The following is a 19,134-nucleotide window of genomic DNA, read 5'->3' on the forward strand; positions in this document are numbered from 1 at the left end:
TAAACATTTTCTTTTCAGCATAATATGCTGGGATATTTTTTTCCCTATGAGAGAATGGTTTCATCATATATACTCAGAATACATCAGTAAAGAGGTGTAAAAGCAATAGCAATAGCAGTCTTTGGATCTTTAAAGAAAGAAGAAAGCAAAGGCAGACAAAGCACCACTCACAATTATAAGCTATAGTTATGCATTTACAAATTGAATGTAGAAAGAAATCTCCAAATAGATTGGAAGCTTTATGCAGTGCTAGATCCCATTGCAATCCCATCTAGAAGTGGAGACACAGGATAGATAGCGACACCAACGGCAATGATCATTTCCATTTTCTCCCCGAAACAGCATTACCAATGCAACTGTCAATCTGCATTTAGCAACAACAGGAAGCAACTAAGTCGAGCATGTGACAATCAGATCAACTTGGCTATTGTAGGAACCCAGAATTTCAAAGTCATTAAGGTCACCAAACTACGATGATCATAAAACCATACGAATAAATAACAAAGAGAATCAATTATTTGAAACATGAATGGTACCTACCCTACGACTAGCAGCACCAAGGAAACCAACCACAGAACATATTGGTAAGGCTTGTACTTGGACTTAATAAGAGTACCAGCTGGAAGATTCTGGCGCTCTAACCACCCAAACTGAGGACGAGATAGTAGAACAAAGCCAAGGAGGAACCCAGTTGTGAAGCCACCGATATGAGCAAAGTTATCAACATGGGGCAAAATTCCTATTGCAAGGTTAATGGCAATGATGACCAGAAGAGTAAAAAAAGCTGCTGCCTGTCGAATATTAAGAGGGGAGCAAGCAAGACAAAGGTTATTAATAAGACCATTAGCACTAGGATATTGACATATGTATATATAAGCTATAAAATTCTATGATCATAGACATGGAAGAGATAATATTGCTCACCTTGTTTGTGTATATGGTCCAGTTGGTAATAAGTTCAGAAAGCATTGCACCAAGAAGCCCAAAAAGAGCACCAGAGGCACCAACAGAGATGTTGTTTCGGATAAATAGAGAAGAAACCACACTTGCGCCAAATCCTGACAAGAGATAAATAATTCCAACCCGCACTGCCACATTGAGAATTTGTAACAACAAATATCAGATCATCACATTATCTGAAACTTTAATCAACAGAGTTTAAGGGGATAACAAATGCGGTGCTTAAATCACAGCTGAAATTTGGCTCCATGCGTTGCATAAAGAGTATGAACAAGAAGATAAATTTCAAACAGAAGAAGAAACATACCAAACCCAAACTGTTGTTCAAGGCGTATACCAATGAAGGCCAGGCTCAGCATGTTGGCTAGAAGATGAATAACACCGGCATGCAGCCAAATGCAAGTAATAAGCCTCCATCCTTGATGTTTAACCACAACTTCGGTCCATTCAAGAGCTCCCAACTTCTTCAATCTTCCAAAATGAAAACATATCTTCATTTTAGAGGGCAATCCAACAATTGAGTAGCTACTTCCCAATTCCATCAATATCAGGAAAGAAATAATTTTATACCCTTGTGATTTTGCTACTTGCAAAATCATACATGCCTTTGTTACAATTCAACAACTATCTCATCTATTTTCAGCTTCTCCAATACCAGACAGACATTGAAGTAGGAAAGATTTGGACTTATAGGCTTAAGTAAAAACTAAACTTTTTTCCCATTTTTCTCTTCTCACTTTTGCTTTGCCAAGCCAGTGAAACACATACCCTATCTCTAACGCTTACACTTGAATCAGAGTAATATACTTCATATTGAAACCCTAATGATCCTAATTACAATGTCCAAACAACAACAATAATAGCAAGTTATAAATAAGCAACAGTCAAGTATAGAAGCATTTGACATGAAATAGTAAATTCACCAAATTTGACCAGAAAGTATTTTTCCACATACAATAGTCAAACACAGTAAGAGATTGCAAGTACACTTAAAGCAATTAGAATTTTATATTGGCAGCAAAAATTCGTGCGGAGAGCTGCAAAACCTACGAGTGTGTGTGTATTTGGTCTGAATATATATATTCACGACAAGACAGCCTTACACCGAGAATCCACAAATGAGACATTCTAATTCCAGAAACTGATCAATAAAAAATCCATGGAAAACAGAGACGACCTAGTCTCAAATCCAGACCCAGCAGTGAGATCTAAATTCCACAACTTTTAAAAAGAATGTTGAAATTTGATTGATATTATTTTAGGAAGAAGAAAGCAATTTCAGCAAAGCTCCACCGACAACTCAATTTAGAAGACCAATAGAAAAATCAGGGGTAAGAAATGCTATAAAAGCTCTACCAAAGTTGACCCAAATTCAGAATCAAACTCAATTATAAACACATCTTCCAAGAAAAACGAAGGATAAAAGAAGAAGATAGGGTAAGCAGAAAGGAACATAAAAAGGAAGAAGTAAATTACGTGGAGGAAGAGGGACCAAAGAGAGGGTTCTCTCTCAAAGGCTCAAAAGAAAAGCGCCCAAGAAATCTGGCCACACACTTGCCGACAAGTCTCATATGCCTGTGCCCCGGACAATTGTTGACATACATAACAACAATAAAAACAGCAATATTAGCCACCACGATCATAGGCACCAACCACGATGTCCATTGCGAATCTGTATCTTCTATAACGTAAGCTGAAGAAGATGCATAAGCGCTGCTACTGTTCGTATTGTGGTTGCTATACCCGTTTCTCTTCACCCTTCCTCCCCTGCTCTCTATATCATCGTCCCCTGCCATTTTCACTTTCTCCTTGGAGAAAAAGAGATAAGAGTTGTGCTTTGTTGAAAAGAGGTTTAATGAGGAGTGGAACACTGATCTTTTGGGTTATGGTTTCTAACTGCAGCTGGCTGTTGTAAGACCGTGGGTCTTCTATGAGAGACGCATGATTGATTGCATTGGGTCATTTCTAGAAGGAAGTTAATTGGTTTTGGAGTTTGGTCTTTCCCACATGGGATGCCCGCCTCCACGTACGCCCACTACCTTTAGCTTAGCTTTGCTCGGTTTTTTTAAACCCGCACACGTTTTTCCTTCTTTTTCAGCTAACTGGGTATCGATGTTTTGAACTTATGGTTCCCAAATCATTATTATTAACATTAAATTACCCAAACACTTGATACAATTTAGATCCCAATATTTATATATATTTTAAATCTTTCCATTGTTTTTCAAAAGACGAAACAAAAAATAAAATTTGTCATACATGCATAATATGCATAGGAGTCAAAAGTTAGATAAGATAGGCATATATTCTTTTCGACGTTGATTAAGATAATGTTCGATTGTATGGCATATCATCCAACGCTGCATATAAAGCATCAAAAGAATAACCAACCTGGCCAACATTGTTATCTTCCTTAGCAAATCTATAATGACTCCCACCTTGCCAGAATCAGTGGCAATCAACAGCTACACTTAAAAAGTTGTACAACTTACAAGAATCATGACCACAGTATGGTTTAACCTGTCAATAAGAAAGATTCATAAAGATCTAACGTCCATGCCAAGTAAACAAATATTTCAACACACACACAAAATGAATTTAAGCTCAAGAAGATCCACAATCCTTTTCATTTCTCCATTTCAAACCAAAATCATTGACCATGGTGTAACAAGACTCAAAAAATAAATAATACAGGGCAACCATTTTCATTTCAAACAATACAAAATTGCTCAAAACTTCTTATAGTACCAAACAATCAGCGCTTCCCACCGCCACCGCCAAGCCTGGGGGCTTTTGTTGCAGCGGTCTTGGGCACATTACCCTTACTTTGAGTCTTTTGTTGCTTGGATATTATCTCAGCCTTTTTAGCCTTCTTTTCATCCTTAGTTTTCTTAATCCTCTCTTTAATTTCACTGCACAGCATATCATGTGATTCAACAAACAAACTTTGGCTAATCAATTTCCATCACAATGTAATTTCAACAATACTTTAAACGTACCGCAGAGCAGCTTCCCGCGCAGCATCTCGGACTTCAGGTTTCTCACTTCTTCTCTTCTGAATCACCTCTAGTGTAGCACCAACAATGGACCTTGAGTAGGGCTTTTTCGTGGTGCGGCGCCTCTTCTTAACTGCTTCTGCTGCAATATCCTGCAGGCATTGACGGCAACCAAAACTTAGGGGGGGAAAAAACAAGAAATATCCACGCTCTCTGCTAAATAGAAGAGGGCTTAAACAGATAGATTTAAGAGTGAATAGAAAATAGAGCAGTTACCTTCTTATGCTGCTTTCTGTACATTGCAGTCCAAGTAAGCTTGGATGGCTTGAGACGGTTGTGGAAGTACCTCTTGCATTTGGAGTTTGCAAAGAGGAACACCTGTCAATTATATTAAAAGTGATCCATACATGTAACTGAGGCAACCGATGTGTACTTCAATGGAAACCCAAAGTGGAAAGCTTTACCTGAGAATCTGAGCGAATAAATCTGATACCCTTACCAGGGTATATCTTGCCACCGCTGAAGCGGCATGGTTCAGTCCTGCCAACCCCATATTTACAAATCGTAAAGTATTAATAACTTGTAGTGTTAAGTTTAACCCAGCTAGCTAAAACTTACAAACACAAAATCAGTTGAGGAAAGAAACAGCCATTGATAGTTAGATTAAAAGAAATGGGAAAGAAAATGTGGTTTCATATTTAGTAAATGAAGAAATAAAAGAAACAAGCAGAGAGAAGACAAACTTGAGAACCATGGTGGCAAGACAGCCGCTCCTCTGAACTGAAGAAGTAGTTTTTGCGGGAAGAGAAAAAAGAAAACCCTAGTTTTGCCTTTTAAATTTATTTTACAGTGGGCTTCCGGATAATGTAACCGTGTGAAATTCTCGGAAGGACGCAACGCAATGGAATTTGGGCTTTTGGGAAGCCCATCAGACTTTTTTTTTTAAATTGAAAAAAGAGATTTACAATCAACCCCAACACACCCAAATTTTGAGGTTTTAACCGTGTTTGTGGCATGTGCCGCACATGCCGCAACATTATCCTTTTCTTTCAAGTATTACTAATTTTGCCAATCACGATTAATTAGTATGAGATTTAAGGTTTAATTTTTATGTTTCTACACTTTTTTCACTATATCAAAGAGTACTTTGAATTATATCTTTTATTTGAGTTAAATACCTATTTTTTTTATATCTAACCTTTATTTCGTAATGAAAGTTTGATCCTATCATTATATTCTGTTTAACAAAAATTAGAGTCAATTAAGAAATGCTATGTGATCACCTCATTAAAATCTAATTAAATAAAAAAACATATTAATATTTATATTGATATTAATTAAAACAAATTATATTAATATTAGAAAATATATATATTCCCTCTCTTTCCCCGTTAGAGCTGCCCACGTGTTCCAAAAATAAAATTTAGTTGAGTATCATTTTTGGTCGGCTTGGTCCACTTAAAAAATCCATTTCATTATTTAAAAATTAATGAAATATTTAAAATATATTTTTTAATTAATATTTTATATATTTTTATAATTAAATTTAAATAATAAAAATAGCTTTAGAACCAGTTTGAGATGCAAAAAATTTTGTTTAAAAGTTGACCCAAGTCCATCCCCAACCCACCATCTTTATGGAAAATCAATCAAACCCACCAGCCTATCATTTTCCATGGGAAAAGAGATAATAATAAATTTTAAAAAAAAACTAAAAAACAAACAAAAATAAAAGCCAAATAGCCTTAAAACCCATCAAAGCAAAAAAAATGGAGATGATATCATCATCAACAACTTCAAAAACCACCGCCATTACAAAGAAGAAGATAAAATCATAAATAGTTGTTTGGTACTTGAGACACAGGGAGAGAAAGGGGGAGGAGGAATTTTTTATTTTATTTAATATTAACATAAAATTTATAATTTATTTATATCTTAATGAGGTGATGATGTGATGCTTTTTTATTAATTGGGACGTTTTATTTTAACGGATATAATGGCTGGGCCAATTTTGGTTACAAAATAAAGTTTAGATATTTGGTTTGACTAAATAAAATTTCTAGGTATCCAACTCAAACAAATGACATAATTTAAGGGTCTATCAATTTAAAATAAAAAAGGTAAGAATTTAAAAAGTTTTAAAGTTTGAGAAATTAAAAGGAGAATATATTTTTAGTTAGGAATAATATTTGATATATTGCAAGTGGGAATATAAGCACGGTTAAAAGTTAATAAATATTTTATAGTGGTATAATAAAATATTAAAAAAATAAATATATAAAAAAAGAGAGAGAGAAATTATAGCACATGGCAATTTTTTTATACCTACTTGTGAAATAAAAAATGTACATAGTCAACATATTAAATATTAACATTTTTAATTATGTGAAAAAGAATAATGATATTTATAATTATAGTAAAAAAGTTGGATAAGAAAAACTCGAAATTAATTATATCATGTGTGTTGAATTCATATTTATTAGGTTTGATTTTTGAGATGATGAAATTTTTATTAATGAAAAATTCAATATGGCTATTGAGTTTTCCATCAATGTATTTACTAAGACTGAGTTTCCTAAATGGTAAAAGGTTAATTCAATAAGAATTTTACACTAATGGGTTGAACAGTTCAACTTATATGACTTAGGCTGGAAATTCAAGAAATCAAAATTAAACTTAAATATATGGATTTAATTTAGATAAAATTTGACATCTATAAATGTGAATATTTAATTTGCTATAAAAAATCTTGGACACGAATTTTATGAAAGTTTTAATTTAATGAAAAACTCAATACATATGTATATGTTGAGATTTATTTTTAAAAAAAATCAAATTCAATAAATAATAAAAAACAATATATTAGAAAATAAAAATATATATAATAATCATGTGAAAATCTACAATTACAAAAGGGGGTAAAGTTAGCTGCGGAGTGGGGAAGGTGGAATAAATAGGTCATCAACCTAGCTATATATCATAAATCCCTACAAAATTATGACTCCATAAATTTAGTGTCTAAACCCTCACCTTCACCTTGGACCGTTGAATTTGGTGTGATCCCTAAGTCATTGGTTCAACGAATTAAATTCGTTGGGCGTGTTAAACAAAATTATTTAATTTAATTATAATTTATATGCTACTTTTAGTTTTGTGTAATGCAAGGATATATTTATTTAAATTTTAAAATTTTAATTTAAAAACAACGTAATTATAATATTTTAATTTCTATTTTTAAATTAAAGTAAAATAATTTAACGAATGATAACAAACTCATATAATCTTTAAATGTATATTATAATACACATTATTCACCTACTGTTTGATTGATGATATATATTTCGGTTAGCTCAAATAGTTGCTAAGAATCAAATCAACACTGATAAGGAGTAATTAGGAAGTGGACACTTTACCACTAAAATAGAAAACAGTAAATAAATAAGATATAAAGGAATTGTTTAGGCAATTTAGTTTCCCTACGTCTACGGAAACTAACTCAGTGAGAGATATCCACTCTCTCTAACAATTATAACAAGTTATCTTAATTTATCACACACTTGTGATAATTTTCCTCACCTTTGCACCATGAAGAATGATACCCTCTCCATTAAATTCACCCTTGTTAATTCAGCAAATAAGATCACAATAATAAGATTAGTCACAAAAACATATCAAATGCTTAATTCTCTCAACATAATCATCTATACAAATCTCTTTTAAGACGAAGGTTTAGAATTTGATGCAAATCAAGAGGTAGATGGATTACTTGTTGTAACTGTGGATAGAATTATCGATTACGGTTAAACAAACGTGATTGGTAGAACACCTTAATACAGAGATTGTATGCATTAACGAGTAGCTTAACTGTTCGAATAAGAAGTTCAAGCTTATTGCGAGGGCAAATGAGTCATGCAGTTTGCTATAAAGAAGATATTCTTGCTAGTGGGCCTTGAAACTCTTGGTATTTTTATCCAAAAAAAAGGAGAGTAAAGGTAGAGTTGAGTTGTTAACGGGAAGCCGAGCTTATTTGGTGGTGTATACTTTAATTGCTGTTGGGAATTTTTATTTGTTCTGTTGGAATGATGATACAAACTTCCTTATTTGCTTTATTATAGTTTGTTATTAATATGGCGGATGTTCGCTACTACTACTTTGATGACTTTATATTGACGGTTAGTTTTTCATAATTGATGTCAGTATGGAGTGTACTATTTTGAAGCTTTTGCATGTTATGCGTATCCTGTTTGAAGAAATTGCTCTAGAAGTTCTTGGCTAAATATACCAAAAGGGAAGAATGTTAGTGTTAGAAGTTACACGCTAGTTACAATTCACTTTATTAGAGTTGCTGAAAGTTTTCAATTAATTAAGAGTTACTGAAAACATCCAGTCAATTAAGGATATTTTTAAAGAGTTCTAGTATGATTTACTTACTTCGCTTTAAAAAGTTTACTATTTGTAGAAGTTTAATCGGTTAAGATCACTTTTTATTTTATGCAATATCTAGTGCTTAATTGGGTGAAACTTTAGTTAATAATTCAATCATACTAGTTGGGATTTACAAGTCCACAAATGCCTATAAATTTTGAAGACTTGTATATTGATGCATGTACAAGTTAGAGAGCACTAAGTTGTTCATTAGAGGAACTTAACTCAGTGCAAATTGTGTTATAAATAAATTGATATCATATTGTGATTAAGTTTTCTATGAGAATGACTTGGTGAAAGAGTGAATCTAGATAGATATATTAGAGTGAGGTTGTAACATGATAAGCACTTGAACTTAAATCATATATTGTGTTGTTGAATTATAGTGGATTGTTTTTTGGGAAAGGCTTCGCAAATATTAGAAGAGGTTTTGAACTACGTAATTAATTTGTGTGTTGATTGTTTTATTTTTCCAATTTCAATTATATTTTTAGTTGCAATTCACAATACATCTAGCCAATATCAATAATAACAATATAATTTTTTTAAAATATACGACTAAGAGATTAAAAGATTAATTTCTTATTTTTAAAAACAAATTTGATAAAAACATTTTTAGTCAATTTAATCTTTCTTTTATATGTATATGTTAAAAATGTTTTGTATGTATTCATATGATATTTAGCTTTTAGAATGTATCATATCAGTTTTGTTCCTAATTTAATTGATTTAATTGGTTAATTTAATTTTTTTAACACCAAGGGAGGAAATAAATTTTTTTCCCTTTATCTAATTATAGCAAATATTTGGGTCTATCATATTATATATTGAGATTAGGGTTTAGACTAAAATGTATTAGCACTATGATATAGCATATGATTAAATGATCAGCTACACATTATATATAGAAATAATGTAAGAGGAAAAGCAAGTAGTATCATTAGTTATGAGAAGATTAACATGAAGTTATCATTTATACATTTTATGTGGCCTGAAATTGTATCATAAGCTAGTATAGAGTAGATATGGAGAATTAGGAACCCATCAACCAAAGGAAAAGAGATGATTAAATAATCTATGAATTTCATCAAGCAACAACTCATGCCTTTCACTCGTTATGAAAAAAAGTAACTCTAAATATAATTAATATTTAAATAATTCTAGAAAAACCATCAATAATAAGATTTTATTAGACCCTATAATATTATACTAAATAAAACCTGGATTCCATCCAATTGAATATGAAAAATCCCAAGTAAAGTTGTGCATTTCTTTTACCGCGTATGAAAGGAGTAATAAGATCTTGGATACATTCCAAAAACTAGAGATCAAATAAAAAGCTCACATTCTTCTATTTATGGAAATTTTACTTTATTATTATTATTATTATTTTGTAAAGAAGTAATAATGAATAAATAAATAATATTCCATAAAATAAAACCTGAATGCGTGCACGCAATGCGAACCCAAAGAGTGCAGTTAATTAATATTTTGTTTGTTTTCCAAAGAAAAGGTTTAGCTGATCAGCTGACGCCACAATTTCATTCTCCACTGGATGGATTGCTCTGCAGTTTTTCTAGTAATTCGTGTTTTACTCCTACTACATTTAATTATTTTAAATACCAAAATTTCCGGTTTGAGTCAGTATTTTTTTTATTTAGTTGTTGTTGTTGTTTTTTTTAATATATATCAATGTTCATTATTTTAATTTTATTTTTTGGAATTATTTTTATTATTAATCTTTAAAATTTAGTCAAATGGTTTGTTTTTAGATAGAAAAATTGATTAAACAGTTAAAATTTTGATGGCATTGAAATGGTAGCTTATGTGATGTTTTAAGTATACTTCATTGTTAATATAGATAATTTTTTTAAAAGTTTTTACGAACTTTTTTTAATTTTGTTGACTTTTAATATTTTTAGAAATTTTATGATTTATGCATGGATTGTCACGAGTATTAACATATCAATGCCGTTAAAATTGAAATTTTAACAGTTCAATCAATTTTTATCTAGAAACAAGCGATTTAACTAAATTTTAAAGGTTGAGAACTAAAATGACCCCCAAAAAGAGAACAAGGCTCAAAATGACAAAATAAGTGAATGTCAAGAGCTAGACTTATTATTATGTTTTTTTTTTCTTAAATAAACATATTTTAAAATTATTTAGAGGTTAAGCACATAGTAGTTAAGCTCTTTATTAGCATTTTAAAAATTAAGATTCAAATTTTATTATTGTTATTTCTTCCTTTCATTTGTATTATGCTTTTAATAGATGAAACTCTAATTTTGTCACATATTAACTTAAAAAGAATAATTGTTAAGCTCTTTATTGTTAAATTAATTAGAGGTTAAAGCACATAAAAAAATTAGTAGTTAAGCTCTTTATAGCTTTTTAAAAATTAAATTAAAATCATGCACCGATCAAACTATAATTTGATGATTTATTAATTTATGCTTTGAAAAACAAAAAATTAGTAAACCAGGTCATGATACACCTATAATATTGGTGAAAATATTTATGTAGCAATTTTAGAAAAATTGACATAAAAACTAAGTTTGATTTTGATTGTCCAAATTTTGAAATTTTTATTATATGTATTTATGTTTTTTTAAATTTTATCAAAATATAAAAAAATATCTAAATGCTGTTTGTCTTATAAAAGAATGAAATATTACTAATTGGAGTTAAGATTTGATTGTTGAATCACATCATTTCAATTAGTGTGGGATAATAAAAATGAGGGTATATCTGCCAATAATTTCAGAACTTTATAGCTTTCATTATTTATCATGATTATTTGTGTTTAGGACTCTGAACGCCACTTACTTGGGTTTAACTAAAGGCTCAATTAAATAGAATACAGTTAGAATCCACTAAGTTATTTATTTTCTAAATTAATTTCACGTTTTGTTGTTCAATTTCAAACATTTATCATTGTCTGTATTGTCTAAAGCCAGAATTTAGAATCCATCATACTATAATTGCAATAGTATTAATCTTGCCATCCAATTTATATTTTTTTAGTGAAAACGCATTTTACAATACAAGTATAGAAGAATTGATTGATTTTTTTAATTACCATTTTTAAAATTAAATGACATCGAAATTTTGATAAGATTAAGTAAATATGTCAATTTTTAATGCCAAATAAATCTCAAATTAAGGTACATTTGAGATGACTCTTCCAACTAGATGACCTAAAAGAAGTCGAGTGGCTCAGTTGGGTTTAAACTATCTTGGTAATATAGTCCAAAAGTAAGCTTGAGGAGACTCAATTATTATTAGATCAACAACCATGAGAGCTTTTGCATTTTTCATTTAAATAATAATAACGTAAGCATTGGAATTTATTATTAGTTACCTAAAGAATGGATGTCATGCTCTAATCAATAATGCAAAAAAGAATCTTGATTGAATTTAAGATGAACTCTAACATATGGCACGTCAAAGTGTCATTGATAGTTCTTATCATAATTTATATGCATGAAGTTAATCGAGTGATATGTCAATTTAAATTTATATAATATATTTTAAACTTGCTTTAGTGGATTTTTTTCTCCTTCATCCTACTAGTTCCCTAATGATTGAAAGTGGTTATGGACTGAATTTTGTGCTTAACTTCATTACATTGTCCTTTTGGTGATGATGGCCAAGTTGTCGGAAATGCAAAGGATATATTTGCAAATTTGTATGAATGGTTGATGATAGAAGGTAGATATTTTTTGAGGGAAATTCACAATTTGTTGAGTCTAGATGATTGATTGAGGTGCCTGAATACATGGTGTTATTCCCAACTAATTTGTTTGTAAGTCTTAAAGTGATAGGTGAACTTTTAAGTTTTTGACTCATATAATGACATGTCATAATAAATACTAATCCAATTTAAATTTTTATATCTTGCAAAGTGAAGAGTGATATGTAATCAATGGCTTCTACATTGTAGCTTTATTGCTATTATAAGAGTGCTTGTAGAGAGCCACATCGATAGTCAATTTCCCTTTTTTTTTTTATAGAAAAAGCTTTTTGAATTAATAATCAATCCTCAATTTTAGTTTTTTAAATTATTTAATGAAAATTAATTTTCATATTTATATTATATTTGTTTCATTAAAAAATATATTCAGAAAATGGGTTTAAAGAAATTATCAACATTTTATATTAGAAAAATTCACATTTTCAGAAAATCATATTATTTTTGAAAATTTATATTTCAGAAGCAGTTTTCTACCATTGTTTTGTTTTTGAGCATGGCTAGCCTCTGGTGGGTGGCTTTTGAGTTCCTTGCTTCATTGGGTAGTTTTTAATGAACAAAAGATGGTGGGTATATAAATTAAGAAATAATTAAATCAGAAATCCAACCTTGTTAAAACATTAAATGGTGACCAATTCTTCCCATTTTATTTTTATCTATTTGCAAAATTCCAACTTGAAATTTTACTTTATAAAAAATATTAACCTCCTTACTATATTTAAGCCTAAATCTGGGTCTTTGACTGAATAACCGAAAAGAAAATGATGAAGAGATTTATAATCATAAGGGACCACTCTTTGCCAACCATTTTGATAATCAAGTCTGATGTATTCCATAAGTATATACAGACTCAGGAAGCATCTAACTTTTGAAATATATCAAAGCTTAAGTTTAAGCTATATTTTATTGGGATTTATAAAAAAAAAATATTTAACATTTTGTAACTTTATTTATTAGATTAAATATATATTCTCTCTCCATCTTTCTATTGAACTTACATTTGTTAATTAGAAAAATATTTAATGCATAAAATGAGTTAAGAAAACCTTATTAATTGATACCAAATCTACTTTATATTTTGTTTGGCAATTGAATGTGAGAAATGCATGGCATGCATTTCAATCTTCACTTCTTGAGTTTACTCCAGCTGTTTTGGTTTAGGTAAAAAGCTATTTTCTTCTTTATTATCCTCTTCTCACTCTATTTTTATATGTGAAGCTCACCATAATTCACGTTTACAGTACCTTTATTCCTAACCTAAACTACATTTCTTTTTTACCTCATTTAAGATTTATTATGGTTTTCATGCATTCCAATTAATAATAATAATAATGGTTTAGAATTATTATCTTATTATATGTATTCATAATCGATTCCAAAGGAAAAAAAACTTTTAGTGCGTGCATGCCCTAAAGAATAAAAATAATTACCCCTAAAGAAGTAGTAAAACAGATAAGCTTCTTACACAATAGTAATTTTGAGGCCAAGTTCCGAATTTAACATAACTTGCAAATTAAAACTAGTATTTTGTTGTTTCCTTTCTACTTAATAATAATGCCCCTACCCTAAGACCTAACCCCAATAAAAATGAAAATGAAAATGAAAATTACTAACACCTAATAACATAAAATGCCACTTATTCAACAAAAAAAAAAAACAAAACACAAACGCCATTAATAGACCCAACTGTCTTGAGACAGGATAGTAACAATAATTAAACACTTCAAAGATTTTGGTTACAAAGTTAAACCAAAAATGTAGTATTCTTTTATAATCGTATAAAATTTAAATAAATATTTTATGTATTTGCTATTATATATTCATGATATATAGAAAAGAAAAATCATTAGGGAATCTCAACTCACGTGACCAACGTTGGCCATGGTCTCTGACACACGACTTTGGCAAAAACCCTTCTCAGTCACTCACTCACTCAACAATGGCGCTTCATCTCAAGCTTCTTTCTCTGTTTTATTGAAGCCCCCTCTTTTTCTCTTATGACCTTCCATTATTCAACTTCATTTTAGTGTTTGTCCATCTTACTCTGTACGTAAAATAGCTTTTTGTTGCTTGGGCCATGGAGTCTAAGCTTTCGTTTCAGTTCCTCTGTTTTCTACATCTGTTGTTGGTATTTATATGGGGGGGCATTAGAGCGCAAGAAGAGCCAAACCCAGAAAGGGAAGCCCTCATTTCCTTCAGAACAAGACTTCAAAATCCTCATCTCCTTTCTTCATGGAACCAACAACTCCATCACTGCCAATGGGATGGTGTGATGTGCCAACTCGGTCGAGTCACCGTTCTTGCTCTTACATCTCGCTCCTTGAAAGGTCCTCTCTCTTCCTCTCTTTCCTCACTCTCCAGCCTCACCCTTCTGGACTTGTCCTCCAACTTTTTGTTTGGCCAAATACCGGTTGAGTTGGCTGAGTTGACTATGCTCCGCATCCTCAAACTCGGGTCCAACTTTTTCACGGGAAAAATCCCTCCGGAACTGGGCAGCCTGAAAGCCCTTCGTACGCTAGAACTTTCCTCCAATGGACTCAGTGGCACAGTGCCGGCTCAGCTGGGGCAGTTGACTCACTTAGAGTTCTTGGACCTGGCAAACAATTTCCTTTCAGGTTCTCTCCCCTCAACTCTCTTCAAAAACCTTCAGTCTTTAACCTCCCTAGACATTTCTAACAATTCATTCTCTGGTAACATCCCGCCAGATGTTGGTGAACTTAAAAACCTGACCGCTCTTTACATTGGCATTAATCAATTCAGTGGGCAGTTGCCACCTCAAATTGGTAACCTTTCACTGCTCGAGAACTTCTTTTCACCCTCTTGTTCGATAACTGGGCCCTTACCTGAAGAACTATTCAGTCTACAGCTGCTTACCAAGCTTGACCTTTCATATAACCCATTGAAATGTTCCATTCCAAAGTCTACAGGAAAGTTAAAGAATTTGAGTATATTGAACCTTGTTTACACTGAGCTCAATGGTTCAATACCAGCAGAGCTTGGGAACTGCCAGAACTTGATGATGTTGATGCTGTCTTTCAATTCCTTATCCGGCTCTTTGCCTGAGGAGCTTTCCAACTTGCCTATGTTGACTTTTTCCGCTGAAAAGAATCAGCTCTCTGGGCCATTGCCGCCTTGGCTTGGGAAATGGATCAAAATGGAGTCCTTGCTGCTTTCAAGCAACCGCTTTTCAGGTAACATCCCACCTGAGTTAGGGGGTTGTTCCATGCTGAAGCACCTTAGTTTGAGCAATAACATCTTGTCGGGTCAGATACCAAGAGAGCTATGTAATGCGGAATCACTTTTGGAGATTGATCTTGACGGTAATAACCTTTCGGGGACCATTGAAAATGTTTTTGTCAAGTGTAGAAATCTCAACCAGTTGGTTTTGGTTAACAATCACATCAATGGTTCAGTGCCCGAGTATCTTGCTGAGCTTCCGTTGATGGTTATTGACCTTGACTCCAACAATTTCACTGGCAGGATACCTGTGAGTTTGTGGAGTTCAGAAACTTTGATGGAGTTTTCTGCTGGAAATAATATGCTAGAAGGTACGTTGCCAGTTGAAATTGGTAATGCTGTTACATTGCAGACCCTTGTTCTTAATCGTAATCTTTTGAGGGGCAGAATACCGAAGGAGATTGGCAATCTCACAGCTCTCTCTGTGCTTAACTTGAACTCGAATTTCCTAGAAGGATATATACCAGTTGAAATTGGAGACTGCAAAGGACTTACAACGTTGGATCTTGGAAACAACAATTTGAGTGGACCAATCCCGGTGGAACTTGCTGATCTGGGACTGCTGCAGTGCCTGGTTCTCTCGCACAATAATCTATCAGGTTCAATCCCTCGGAAGCCATCATTGTATTTCCATCAGGCTAATATGCCCGATTTAAGCTTTGTTCAGCATCATGGAGTATTCGATTTGTCCAACAATAGACTGACTGGTCCAATACCTGAAGAATTGGGGAACTGTGTTGTGGTGGTGGATCTTCTGCTTAGCAAAAACATGCTTACCGGCAACATTCCAGGATCACTTTCTCGATTGACAAATCTTACAACTTTGGATTTGTCTGGGAATGTGCTAACAGGTTCAATTCCTGTAGAATTTGGTGACTCTCTCAACCTTCAGGGCTTGTATTTGGGGAATAACCGGCTTACTGGAACCATCCCTGGAAGCTTAGGCCGTGTTGGTAGTTTGGTAAAGTTAAACTTGACTGGCAATAAGTTATCTGGTGTTATTCCTGCAAGTTTTGGGAACTTGAAAGAGCTTACTCACTTGGATTTAAGCCGTAATGATCTTACTGGTGAGCTACCTTCTTCACTGTCCCAGATGCTTAACCTGGTGGGGCTTTATGTTCAGCAGAATAGGCTTTCTGGTGGGGTAGGTAATCTCTTCTCCAATGCCCTCTCTTGGAAGATTGAAGACATGAATTTGAGTAATAACATTTTCAATGGAAACTTGCCACAATCTTTGGGCAATTTGTCTTATGCGACTTACCTGGATCTTCATGGGAATAAGTTTACTGGTGAGATCCCTTCAGAAGTTGGTAACTTGATGCAACTTGAATATTTTGATGTATCTGGAAACAGATTATCTGGACAGATTCCAGAGAGAGTATGCGGGATGTTCAATCTATTCTACTTGAATCTGGCAGAAAACCGGTTGGAAGGTCCTGTACCCCGAACTGGTATTTGCCAAAACCTGTCCAGGACATTTCTCTCTGGGAACAGTGATCTCTGTGGCAGAATTATGGGTTTAGAATGCCAGATCAGAAGTTTTGACAGATCTTCTTTGTTAAGTGCTTGGGGCCTTGCTGCGGTCACAGCTGCAAGTGTCTTTATCATTTTTACTTCGGCCTTTGCTCTACGGAGATGGATTATGAGTAGTAGTCAGCAATGTGATCCAGAAGAAATTGAGGAAAGTAAACTAAAATCCTTTATAGATCAAGAGCTCTATTTCTTGAGTAGCAGCAGGTCGAAGGAGCCGCTGAGCATCAATATAGCGATATTCGAGCAGCCACTCCTGAAACTGACACTAGGCGACATCCTTGAGGGCACTAGTCATTTTTGTAAGACGAATGTGATAGGAGATGGAGGCTTTGGAACGGTTTACAAAGCTAAGTTGCCTAGTGGGAAGACAGTTGCGGTTAAGAAGCTAAGCCAGGCAAAAACGCAGGGCCATCGAGAATTCATAGCTGAAATGGAAACCTTGGGTAAGGTGAAACACCAAAATCTTGTCCCATTGCTTGGATACTGTTCTTTGGCCGAGGAGAAACTCCTTGTTTATGAATACATGATTAATGGAAGTTTGGATCTGTGGTTGAGAAACCGCACCGGAGCCCTTGATGTCCTTGACTGGTCCAAACGCTTCAAAATCGCAATAGGTGCTGCGCGGGGACTGGCTTTCCTTCACCATGGTTTCATTCCTCATATTATCCATAGAGATATCAAAGCCAGCAACATCTTACTCAGTGAAGACTTTGAACCAAAAGTTGCGGACTTCGGGCTGGCAAGACTTATAAGTGCTTGCGAAACTCATGTTAGTACTGACATAGCAGGGACATTGGGTTACATCCCACCAGAATATGGACAGAGTGGTAGATGCACTACGAAGGGAGATGTTTACAGTTTTGGTGTAATTCTACTGGAATTGGTGACTGGAAAAGAGCCAACAGGCCCTGATTTTAAAGAGATTGAAGGAGGCAATTTGGTTGGTTGGGTTTCTAAGAAGATGAGAATGGGTGAAGCTGCTGACGTTTTAGATGCAATGGTTTTGAATGTGGACTCAAAGCAGATGATGCTCAAGGTGCTGAGTATTGCTGAAGTTTGCTTGTCTGAAAATCCTGCTAATAGACCAACTATGCTTCATGTGCTGAAGCTCCTTAAAGGGATCAAGGAGGATTACCTGTCTTTCTACTAGCAAGTATTATAGGTTTCTTCATTAATAATATTGCAGTTTTTTTTACAGAGAAGTTAGATTTTTAGTTGCTAATCTAATTATATTTTATTAAGTTTGTTTTCTTTTTCTTTTTATGTAATGCAATCTTGGCTTAAATGGTGAAATTTAGACTGTAGTTGTGCTACATATGATTTGGGGGGAGATACCCCCGAGCATGGCATGATTCAGCCATTTTCCATGGTACATAAACCTTACAAATCACTCTAATGCTAATACTTATTTCTACTTATATTTTATATATATATATAACTCACTATGCTGAAAGCAAAGAAGCAATGGAAAATTGAAATTAAGAAATAAAATGAATAAAAAAAGGGCCAAGACAAAGAAGAATGTGTACATCATCAGTTTAGAAGATGGTGCCAAGGATGCAACTGGTAGTGTGGTACATTGGGAAGGTTTTTCAATGGCAGCAACATTTTGGAGAATCAGTTGTAAAGATTGGAGCTTTGGTAGGTAACTGGGTCCACTCAACTGCAGCTTCATTTTCCGTCTAAAATTGTATATATGTTGTCGATAGAGTGACCAACCTGGTCGGCCCTTCGCTTTGCTTTTATTTCTGCCAATAAAATCTACCGGTAGAGAATGTGCCTCCTAAAATGGACCACCACAATGAATAATTCAATGTATCGCTTGTATATTTCTAAAACGATTAATAATATAATTAAATTCATATTTAATTATTAATAATGTATAAATATGTAAAGCTAAAGCATTTTATCAATAGAACCTCCAACGTTAAATACATTAATAGGGTTGGTAAAATAAACTTTAAGTTGAAAAATTTTTCTATGCTAATTTGAGTTTGAAATAGATTTGAGTTCAAAAAAATTCGAGTTGAGTGCTAAATAGATCTGATTCAAGATAAATTTGATCCAAAGACTGTAAAATATAAAATTTATAATGAAACAACCATAATAAAAATTAATAATTAATATAATTTGTGATATTACTTAAAATAAAAATAAAATATAAATAAATGATAATTATTTTATTTTGTGAAAATGTATTAATAAGCCTTACATATTTATATTAAAACT

At 33.0% G+C, this 19,134-nt stretch overlaps 3 protein-coding genes across 5 annotated transcripts; 1 reads left to right on the forward strand and 2 right to left on the reverse strand.

The window, feature by feature from the left end:
* Window positions 1–3,480, reverse strand: LOC107930257 (RHOMBOID-like protein 3). Of its 2 annotated transcripts, none has more exons than XM_041076965.1 (5): window positions 3,352–3,480; window positions 1,268–1,431; window positions 925–1,088; window positions 541–791; window positions 1–364 (listed from the first exon to the last, which is right to left on the reverse strand). In XM_041076965.1, exons 1-5 carry the CDS (start codon window positions 3,360–3,362, stop codon window positions 250–252), a joined length of 705 nt encoding a protein of 234 aa, XP_040932899.1. In that variant the 5' UTR covers window positions 3,363–3,480; the 3' UTR covers window positions 1–249. The 2 variants fall into 2 exon arrangements, with proteins under 2 accessions (XP_040932899.1, XP_016717350.1); XM_016861861.2 differs by having other exon boundaries at window positions 2,437–3,352.
* Window positions 3,382–4,841, reverse strand: LOC107930258 (60S ribosomal protein L24-1). The gene is made up of 6 exons (XM_041076966.1): window positions 4,700–4,841; window positions 4,421–4,496; window positions 4,233–4,334; window positions 3,960–4,108; window positions 3,709–3,872; window positions 3,382–3,480 (listed from the first exon to the last, which is right to left on the reverse strand). The coding sequence occupies exons 1-5, from the start codon at window positions 4,708–4,710 to the stop codon at window positions 3,716–3,718; spliced, it is 495 nt and encodes a 164-aa protein (XP_040932900.1). The 5' UTR covers window positions 4,711–4,841; the 3' UTR covers window positions 3,382–3,480; window positions 3,709–3,715.
* Window positions 4,842–13,985: 9,144 nt separating this feature from the next.
* On the forward strand, window positions 13,986–18,218 carry LOC107930280 (leucine-rich repeat receptor protein kinase EMS1). 2 transcript variants are annotated; one of them, XM_016861899.2, is made up of 2 exons: window positions 13,994–14,750; window positions 14,841–18,218. In XM_016861899.2, the coding sequence occupies exons 1-2, from the start codon at window positions 14,213–14,215 to the stop codon at window positions 18,053–18,055; spliced, it is 3,753 nt and encodes a 1,250-aa protein (XP_016717388.1). In that variant the 5' UTR covers window positions 13,994–14,212; the 3' UTR covers window positions 18,056–18,218. The 2 variants fall into 2 exon arrangements, with proteins under 2 accessions (XP_040932901.1, XP_016717388.1); XM_041076967.1 differs by having other exon boundaries at window positions 13,986–18,218.
* Window positions 18,219–19,134: the final 916 nt, after the last annotated feature.

This window comes from Gossypium hirsutum, chromosome A09 (genome assembly GCF_007990345.1).
Source record: "Gossypium hirsutum isolate 1008001.06 chromosome A09, Gossypium_hirsutum_v2.1, whole genome shotgun sequence".
NCBI classification, from domain to species: Eukaryota; Viridiplantae; Streptophyta; class Magnoliopsida; order Malvales; family Malvaceae; genus Gossypium; species Gossypium hirsutum.